At 41.1% G+C, this 10,870-nt stretch overlaps 1 protein-coding gene across 8 annotated transcripts in view; it reads right to left on the bottom strand.

The window, feature by feature from the left end:
- Positions 1–10,870, bottom strand: part of PDE8B (phosphodiesterase 8B) — a 281,364-nt gene that overhangs the window by 5,835 nt on the left and 264,659 nt on the right. For all 8 annotated transcript variants that reach the window (XM_024121540.2, XM_024121557.2, XM_055086624.1 and 5 more), the window contains 2 exons: positions 4,237–4,357; positions 2,065–2,232 (listed from right to left, as the gene is read on the bottom strand). In XM_024121540.2, coding sequence (XP_023977308.1) covers positions 2,065–2,232; positions 4,237–4,357 — 289 coding nt within the window. The remainder of the gene's footprint in view (positions 1–2,064; positions 2,233–4,236; positions 4,358–10,870) is intronic.

Below are 10,870 nucleotides of genomic sequence, written 5' to 3'. Positions count from 1 at the left end.
CGAAAAAATACCGAAAAAAAAAAAAAAAAAAAAGACAACCACCTGATGAGCTACAGTGACTGGATTCAGGTCTTCTGACTCTCAAATGTGTTATGCTATCTTACAGCCCCTCCTGAAGCACTTATCTCAGGATTCATACCCCCTTTTCTGAGATCTGTTTTCATGATCGCAAGGTCAAGACTATTTTCAAAGTAACACTAATAATACTAAGTGGCGTTTATACTGAGGGTACAGGAGTGATGGTGTGTTTAAAACTGCTGACGCCTTAGCGTGAATCAAAGAACTGGCACCAAGCTGTACAAATAGTCATTGTATTATTCACTGTCATATGCTTGCAGTTTAAAAAGAAAGCCAGTTTCACTTAAGAATGTCTTCATTAAAGTAGTAAGAATTATTAATCTTATTAAATTTGACCTTTGAAAATACATCTTTTTAATATTGTGTGTGACAAAATCAGAAGTACATACAAAGCCCTTGTGCTGTGCATCAACATATTATGGTAGTCTGGATGAAAAGCAGTTAGGCAGTTGAGCTGAACTAGCTTCTTTTTTTCATGAAATAACTATGTTTTACTCAAAAGAATGACAAACTGAGATTTTTCAGATTGGGGTATTGGTCATGCAATTCTCAAGATATGTGTAAATCTGAGTATTTTGCACATTAGAGTGTATGTTTATATGCGTAAGGTCATAATTCACTGGGCTGAAATTGAGATCCACATTTACTGGTAGTATGCTGAGCCAGAGGCTGGCTGATCAGAGACCTTATTTGTCACCTGATTTTTAGGTCACATTGTCTTGTGAACATTAGTACTTTCCTTTCTGGGAAAAGGACACCTAAACAGGGAGATTACATTAAAGAAGTTAAAAGTGGTTCTTTTCCGTTCCCCATTCACATACTTCGAGAATAACTAGGAGTAGGATTTTAAGTCTTCTCTGTGGGTCCTGGGAAGCCCCGTTAATGGCCTCCTACCAGTTTTTGGCTCAGCTTGCTCATTTCAGGTCAGTCGATTAGGCAGCCTTAAAATAGCCACTGCTGTTCAAGGAGTAGTTTGGGTTTTTTCCCCTCTCTTTCTGGCAATCTCAGAACTGCTTGTCCTATTTTTCTTTTGATTCACGGGCTCTCTTCCCATCCTTGAAAGCTGCACCTAACTTACTGGGTCCTTGGCTGGCCTTTGCCCCGCGAACCCTTTTAGACATTATCAGCTATTCTTTTATTCTGCCTCAGCAGTACGTTCCAGCCATATAGGCACACAACCCACCCCACCCCCTGGCCCCAAAGGCATTACTTGTAGCTACTTGTGACATGTTTGTCTTTCTATCACAAATAATAAACATTAGTCCATAGAGCCTCTTCTTTGAAAGTAGGCCTCTTTTAGATGGCATCTTGTGGTCTACTACGTTATTCTTTAATTCCTCTTCACACTGCCAAAGTTGTTGTTTTCCTTATATAAAAATTGTTTTTCCTCCCTACTAATTTTGCTCATAACCCTTTGTTCTCCCAGAATGTCCTTTCCCATTTCTAAATTTTGAAATTCTTCAAAAAAAAACAAAAACAAAATAACCAGCTCTAACACCTTTTCCACAAAGCCCTTCTTTTATCTAGAAAAAAAACTCTTTCTGAACTCTTAGGACTTAACGTATACCTCCTTTAGAAGTGTTTTCATTTGTTTTTAATTTACCAATGTATGGTCCTGTTTATGTCTATCTCCCTCCCCTACTGTATTATGAGCTACCCATGGGCAAAGATGTGTCTTATGTCTATGTTCCCCAGACTGCACCATGGAGATGACAATCTAGTGAATGAGTGGAGGATTTCCCAGTTTTTGTGGAAATTCAGGATCTAAAAATTTGAGGATGAAAAGATACTTCCAAAGGCTTAGTTTATCCCCCTTCCCCTAGAGAGTTTAGTTAGTGACCAGCCACATCAGTTAGTCTCTTGAGGGACCAGATTTCTATTCCAGGCAGGGGTGAGCCATTGCTTTCCAGGGAGGAGTCATTTATTTACTGTGACCCAGGGCCATTCCTAGAAGGGAAGTGGAGCTTCCCTAGAAAGACAGCACACCTGTGCAAAGTACTCCTCGGAGATCCTTCCGGCCCATTCGATACATAGGTCCAGGGGGCGGCATGGATTGGCCACGTCAGCACACTTAATCATCATGCGCTTAATCAGGATTTGATTTTCAGGAAAGTTCTTCCCAATAGGGTTGCATTCACAGTCACTGCCTTCAATCTGGAAAACAGATGGTCACATCAGTGTTGTTTCAGTATGATGGTGAAGCCCACAAGGGCCAGCTGACCAGGTATTAGATGGCAGTCACCCAGGCAAACTCAGGCATGAGACTTGTTGAAGGAGGCCTTTCCATCCTTAATTCCATATATGATACATTGATATATTCTTGGGGACGGGGAGCAGTCAAGCAATACAAACACATAGAGCTTAAAAGGTCGAAGTCCCTATCAGCACCCATCCACAACCTCACTTTCATCCTCTTCCCCAAAGGTAGCTTCTACAAAGCAGGTTTTGTTTTGTTTTGTTTTTAATAATTTGGTATGTAATCTTAAGGAAGGAGAGCTTTTCTCCCAGTTTTACCAGGAAATGTGTAAAAGCACAAATTCCACTTTCTTAATACATTAAAGATGGGGAAATGCCACATACATGTGACCCTTCAATTATTTCTTGATTTCTTTCTACTTAATATGCCTGACAGCTCCCTCTCTCCTGTGACCTTCTGTCCCACCCCAGGTTACCCACCTCCTCCCACTTTGTTCTTTCTCTTAAGGTATGTGTCCACTCATGCTTTCCAGGCTGCTCTTCTGGCTGGGTGGTAGGGAGGGTGAGACGTGTAAGTGTTGGGGGTACTAGGAGCAGAAAGTGGGCCAGGGTAGGAGCAGGTATATTCAGCCATGTTAAAAAGACTGGTTGTACACTAATACCTACCTAGTGATGATGTCAGCGGTCCAGAGCCAAGTGGCCAGGTCTGTGAGTAGGCTTATGTAAATGCGACAACAGGCCAATTATACAAAACCCAGAAGACTACGATTCCCTGATTTCAAAGATACCATGGAACTGACTGTGTAAACATCTAATTAGCTCTCCAGAGCTCTGCCAAGCTGAAGGACTGTATGACATTTAAGGATTTTTTTGTTTTGTTTTGGGAGTGGACCTATTTATTAAACCATCAATGGGCAGAATTATATTCTGAAGGTTGGTATTTTGATTACCATTGGGAAGATACTGCTTGCTATAGTTACTGCGGTACATAAATCTCAACAGAGTTGGGGGCTTACTTGGATAGATGACCTTCCCAACTCTAAATTCTATGACTCTGTTTAATTTTCCCCTCTTAAATCCCCAGATCCTTGCTCCCATAAGTCTCTGTGGAAGGAGAGGGTCCTGGCATTGTGCTGTGTAATCCCTGTTGGATGGAGCAGAACACAGGTGAGGTGGACACTGTTCCTCCATCCAGGCTGGTCATGTGATGGGTTCTACACAGATAGTTTCCTTACTAATCATCAAGTTACATCTAAGACAACCATTCCTCATTCATCCACATATGCAACCCTCATACAGGAATGAGTGAAAAGCTCTTCTAACTTTATGGGGCTATGAACAGCTTTACGATATGAGAGGGCAGTTGATCTCATATTAAACAGTAAGAGATGTGAACTTATGTCCATGTTCCTAAAACCCAAGTTTGTAAGGACCTTAAGGCAGGTCTAAGTTACATAAGTAAATTTTAAAAAGGAGAAAGACTTGTATTTTTGTTTTCAACTAGTCACTCCCAATTTAACTTTCTATAGTCTTTAGATACTGATAGGCTTTTAATGCAAATCAGCAGGATTATAGTTCTTTAAAACATCTAATTTTGAGGTCTCCCAAGAGCTCAAAGGACAGAGAACTAGAAAGGCTCTGAATCTCCTAAAATGCCACCATTTATTCCAGTCTCTGCTGTCTGCAGGCTCCTTTCATCATAGACTTTGGGCCTACTTCCTTTTGTCACCGCTGGCTTTATCTCAGTCAGGGCCTTTCTTTCAAGGAGCTCAGAGTTGCTGTGGACACTCTCAATCTATTCTTGTCCTTAGGGAAAACAAGTGACCAGTACTTTCAGCCTTCTTTACCAACTCCAAGCAAATAACCATCTTGCATTCAAGATGGAGAGAAAATGCTTTGAGGCCAGAGTAGGCTCTAATGGAAATACATTCTGGTGTATCTTATTACATGGGAAATGCTTACCTCAGCTGCCATTGGCTTGTTGATGCTGTTCACAAATTTGTTCACGTGTTCAAAGTGTTTTGTCATCTCTGTTGCTAAAACCATATCAATAATAGCCTGGCGCAGTGTTCGATAATGGTTCCTAAAATAACCAGAAGACAAAGCGCCTTGTTCACATCATGTACTGAATTAGAACTGTTCTACCATTTCACCACACTTCCCACAATCTAGGAGGAAGCTAGGGGCACAGAGTTAATGAGTGAAGATCACAAAAAAGTTTATCTGCTCATAGTCCTACTAAGCCAGGACTTGGTGACACTATTCCATTTTCCCCAGTGACAGCTGACCCTCATATGATTTATGAGTATAAAAAAAAAAAGAAATAAGTGTCCCAAGGGCACTTATTTCACAAGGTGATTCCCTTCTACCTTCTCTTGGCAATATCAAAACAGTGAGGTGAAAGGAAATGACAATTTCCTTCCCTACAAGGCTAGTACAGCAACCTGGTGAGCTGTCCCATGGCATTCAGTGCAGACACAGTGATTCTTGTTACAGAGAAGTGTCATTATTTCTTTTGATGATGGCATTGGAAGAAAGTTTTCCAAATGAGCAGTTCTCTAGATTGCAATTAGATAGAAGTTTTAATGGAAGGAGCAACAACCCTGCTCAAAATCACCCAGTTCCTATCATCTTTTTCTAACTTCAAGAGCCAGAATGGGGAACTGAATAAAATTGGCTATTGGCAAGAATTCTTCCTATGAAAGTTTTAAAAACAATACTTGATACTGATGAAGCCTTCAGCTGAAGGTGGAATAACTGGTCTCCATATTTTCTCAGGATTCTGGAGACCAAACAGATAGGTTCAGGTTCATGTTGACAAGTGATCCTTGAGGCCTGAGTGAGCTCTGTATACTGTCCTTTCTCAGGGGTCTGCACTCAAGCCTGGCTGCTGCTATGTAGGAAATACTCATAGCCTGACAGCAGGGTGGTGGCTGGCAAGAGGAATTGCTCCTATCTGTTCACATTTGGCCAACTCACCAGAGGGGGAAGCCTGCCCCACCCTGTGGACTCCAGGAGCTCTGCTGGGACCGTGGAACACTGTCTCCTCATGAGTTAGGATTTTAAGTGACCGAAAATTGAGCTGGGGAAAGATGGGTAAGGATACATTTTCCTCAGGTTACACCAAAGACAGGATGTCCTTTTGAGAGGATAAAAATATCTGCTATATTTGTTAGTAGTATAATCAATATTTATAGAGTGCTTTGCAGTGTATAAAACATTTTCATGAACTCACTGAAGACCAGATGGAGTTTAAAAAGATGAACAGTCTAAGCGGAGAATGGAGGAGGGCTGGCTACACATCAAAGAAATCTATGTGGTCAACGTTTGTGTACATCTTTATGAAGATGTCCTTGCAGCACCTGTGAACATTTAGTAGGGAGTGCTCACCTTGTGAAGCAGCTCAGGGTAAAGGCACGGCCGCCAAAGTAGTGAGAGCGACGTGACGCCGGGAGGGAAACCCCAAGGAGGCCGCAGCTGCAGGAGCCGGAGTCCTGGCCGCTGTTGGCCTTCCCTGAGGGCTTCGACCATGCTCTGCAGGCTGCACAGCAGCTGAGCGCCACCCGCCTCACAGACTCCACCCTGCCTAACATTGCCGACCCAGTCGCCCTGTTGCCAGAATGAGCTAAAGTCTGAAAATGGCTCAGCACGACCAGGCAGAGCATGGGCCTCTTCTCTTGTGGTTTCACTTGCCAAGACCACTATCTTGATAATTCTGAGCTCTACTCACAAGTGTTCATCCAGGGGCATCTACCCCAGCCATGTGGCTGACAGGGTCTTGGTGCTCCGGCCTGGTGTCAGGCCTGAGCCGCTGACATGGGAGAGGCGAGTTCAGGAAACTGGACTACCAGAGACCTCCCAGCCCCATGTAGTATCAATCAGCGAGAGTTCTCTCAGAGATCTGCGTCTCAACCCTATGACCCAGTTCCACCCAACAGCCAGCAAGCTCCAGTGCTGGATGCCCCATGCCAAACAACTAGCAAGACAGGAACGCAACCCCACCCGTTAGCAGAGAGGCTGCCTAAAATCATACTAAGTTCACAGACATCCAAAACACACCATCAGATACCGCCTCACAGACCCCACCCTGCCTAACATTGCCGACCCAGTCGCCCTGTTGCCAGAATGAGCTAAAGTCTGAAAATGGCTCAGCACGACCAGGCAGAGCATGGGCCTCTTCTCTTGTGGTTTCACTTGCCAAAACCACTATCTTGATAATTCTGAGCTCTACTCACAAGTGTTCATCCAGGGGCATCTACCCCAGCCATGTGGCTGACAGGGTCTTGGTGCTCCGGCCTGGTGTCAGGCCTGAGCTGCTGACATGGGAGAGGCGAGTTCAGGAAACTGGACTACCAGAGACCTCCCAGCCCCATGTAGTATCAATCAGCGAGAGTTCTCTCAGAGATCTGCGTCTCAACCCTATGACCCAGTTCCACCCAACAGCCAGCAAGCTCCAGTGCTGGATGCCCCATGCCAAACAACTAGCAAGACAGGAACGCAACCCCACCCGTTAGCAGAGAGGCTGCCTAAAATCATACTAAGTTCACAGACATCCAAAACACACCATCAGATACGGCCCCGCCCACCAGAAAGACAAGATCCAGCCCCACCCACCAGAACACAGGCACCAGTCCCCTCCACCAGGAAGCCTACACAAGCCACTGAACCAACCTCACCCACTGGGGGCAGACACCAAAAACAAGAGGAACTATGAACCTGCAGCCTGCGCAAAGGAGACCCCAAACACAGTAAGGTACGCAAAATGAGCAGACAGAGAAATATGCAGCAGATGAAGGAGCAAGGTAAAAACCCACCAGACCTAACAAATGAAGAGGAAATAGGCAGTCTACTTGAAAAAGAATTCAGAGAAATGATAGTAAGGTACACAAAATGAGCAGACAGAGAAACATGCAGCAGATGAAGGAGCAAGGTAAAAACCCACCAGACCTAACAAATGAAGAGGAAATAGGCAGTCTGCCTGAAAAAGAATTCAGAGAAATGACAGTAAAGATGATCCAAAATCTTGGAAATAGAATGGAGAAAATACAAGAAATGTTTAACAAGGACCTAGAAGAACTAAAGAGCAAACAAACGATGAACAACACAATAAATGAAATTAAAAATTCTCTAGAAGGAATAGCAGAATAACTGAGGCAGAAGAACGGATAAGTGATGTGGAAGATAAGATAGTGGAAATAACTACCATAGAGCAGAATAAAGAAAAAAGAATGAAAAGAATTGAGAACAGTTTCAGAGACCTCTGGGACAACATTAAACGCACCAACATTCAAATTATAGGGGTCCCAGAAGAAGAAGAGAAAAAGAAAGGGTTGGAGAAAATATTTGAAGAGATTATAGTTGAAAACTTCCCTGACATGGGAAAGGAAAAAAATCAATCAAGTACAGGAAGCACAGAGACTCCCACAGAGGATAAATCCAAGGAGAAATCCACCAAGACACATATTAAACTATCAAAAGTTAAATACAAAGAAAAAATGTTACAAGCAGCAAGGGAAAAGCAACAAATAACATACAAAGGAATCCCCATAAAGTTATCAGCTGATTTTTCAATGGAAACTCTGCAGGCCAGAAGGGGGTGGCAGGATGTACTTAAAGTGATGAAAGGGAAAAACCTACAACCAAGATTACTCTACCCAACAAGGATCTCATTCAGATTCGACAGAGAAATTAAAACCTTTACAGACAAGCAAATTTAAGATAATTCAGCACCAACAAACCAGCTTTACAACAAATACTAAAGTAACGTCTCTTGGCAGGAAACACAAGAGAAGGAAAAGACCTACAAAAACTAACCCAATACAATTAAGAAAATGGTAATAGGAACATACATATCTATAATTACCTTAAATGTAAATAGATTAAATGCTCCAACCAAAGGACACAGACTGGCTGAATGGATGCAAAAACAAGACCCGTAAATATGCTGTCTACAAGAGACCCACTTCAGATCTAGGGACACATACAGACTGAAAGTGAGGGGATGGAAAAAGATACTCCATGCAAATGGAAATCAAAAGAAAGCTGGAGTAGCAATTCTCATATCAGACAAAAATAGACTTTAAAATACAGACTATTACAAGAGGCAAAGAAGGACACTACATAATGATGAAGAGATCAGTCGAAGAAAAAATATAACAGTTGTAAATATTTATGCACCCAACATAGGAGCACCTCAATACATAAGGCAAATGCTGACAGCCATAAAAGGGGAAATCGAGAGTAGCACAATCATAGTAGGGGACTTTAAAACCCCACTTTCAGCAATGGACAGATCATCCAAAATGAAAGTAAATAAGGAAACACAAGCTTTAAATGATACATTAAACAAGATGGACTTAATTGATATTTATAGGACATTCCATCCAAAACCAACAGAATACAGTTTCTTCTCAAGTGCTCATGGAACATTCCCCAGGATAGATCATATCTTGGGTCACAAATCAAGCCTTGGTAAATTTAAGAAAATTGAAATCTAATCAAGTATCTTTCCCGACTGCAACGCTATGGGACTAGATATCAATTATAGAAAAAAACTGTAAAAGATACAAACACTTGGAGGCTAAACAATATGCTACTAAATAACCAAGAGATCACTGAAGAAATCAAAGAGGAAATCAAAAAATACCTAGAAACAAATGACAATGAAAACACAATGACCCAAAACCTATGGGATGCAGCAAAAGCAGTTCTAAGAGGGAAGTTTATAGCAATACAATCCTACCTCAAGATACAAAATCTCAAATAAACAACCTAACCTTACACCTAAAGCAATTAGAGAAACAAGAACCAAAAAAACCCCCCCAAATTTAGCAGAAGGAAAGAAATCATAAAGATTGGATCAGAAATAAATGAAAAAGAAATGAAGGAGATGATAGCATAGATCAATAAATCTAAAAGCTGGTTCTTTGAGAAGATAAACAAAATTGATAAACCATTAGCCAGACTTACCAAGAAGAAAATGGAGAAGACTCAAATCTACAGAATTAGAAATGAAAAAGACAAATCTACAGAATTAGAAATGAAAAAGACAAATCTACAGAATTAGAAATGAATAAGAAAAAAAACTGACACTGCAGAAATACAAAGGATCATGAGCGATTACTACAAGCAGCTATATGCTAATAAAATGGACAACCTGGAAGGAATGGACAAATTCTTAGAAATGCACAACCTTCTGAGACTGAACCAGGAAGAAATAGAAAATATAAACAGACCAATCACAAGCCCTGACACTGAAACTGTGATGAAAAATCTTCCAACAAACAAAAGCCCAGAACCAGATGGCTTCACAGGTGAATTCTATCAGACATTTAGAAAAGAGCTAACACCTGTCCTTCTCAAACTCTTCCAAAATATAGCAGAGGGAGGAACACTCCCAAACTCATTATTCTATGAGGCCACCATCACCCTGATCCCAAAACAGAGAAAGATGTCACAAAGAAAGAAAACTACAGGCCAATATCACTGATGAACATAGATGCAAAAATCCTCAACAAAATACTAGCAAACAGAATCCAACAGCACATTAAAAGGATCATACACCACGATCAAGTGGGGTTTATCCCAGGAATGCAAGGATTCTTCAGTATATGCAAATCAATCAATGTGGTACACCATATTAGCAAATTGAAAGATAAAAATCATATGATCATCTCAATAGATGCAGGAAAAGCTTTTGACAAAATTCAACACTGATTTATGATAAAAACGCTCTAGAAAGTAGGCATAGAGTGAACCTACCTCAACATAATAAAGGCCATATATGACAGACCCACAGCCAACATTGTTCTCAATGGTGAAAAACTGAAACCATTTCCACTAAGATCAGGAACAAGACAAGGTTGCCCACTCTCACCACTATTATTCCACATAGTTTTGGAAGTTTTAGCCACAGCAATCAGAGAAGAAAAAGAAATAAAAGGAATCCAAATTAGAAAAGAAGTAGTAAAACTATCACAGTTTGCAGATGACATGATACCTACCATACACAGAGAATCCTAAAGATGCTACCAGAAAACTACTATAGGTAATGAATGAATTTGGTAAAGTAGCAGGATACAAAATTAATGCACAGAAATCTCTGGCATTCCTATACACTAATGATGAGAAATCGAAAGAGAAATTAAGGAAACACTCCCATTTACCACTGCAACAAAAAGAAAATACTTAGGAATAAAACCACCTAAGGAGACAAAAGACCTGTATGCAGAAAACTATAAGACACTGATGAAAGAAATTAAAGACGATACAAACAGATGGAGAGATATACCATGTTCTTGGGTTGGAAGAATCAACATTGTGAAAATTACTCAATCAAGACAGTATGGTACTGGCACAAAAACAGAAATATAGATCAATGGACCAGGATAGAAAGCCGAGAGAGAAACCTATGCACATACGTTCACCTTATCTTTGATAAAGGAGGCAAGAATATACAATGGAGAAGACAGCCTCTTCAAGAAGTGGTGTTGGGAAAACTGGACAGCTACACATAAAAGAATGAAATTAGAACACTTCCTAACACCATACAGAAAAATAAACTCAAAATGGATTAAAGACCTAAATGTAAGGCCAG

This window comes from Physeter macrocephalus, chromosome 8 (assembly GCF_002837175.3).
Source record: "Physeter macrocephalus isolate SW-GA chromosome 8, ASM283717v5, whole genome shotgun sequence".
NCBI lineage: Eukaryota > Metazoa > Chordata > Mammalia > Artiodactyla > Physeteridae > Physeter > Physeter macrocephalus.
This window is presented reverse-complemented; position numbering and strand designations above follow the sequence as displayed.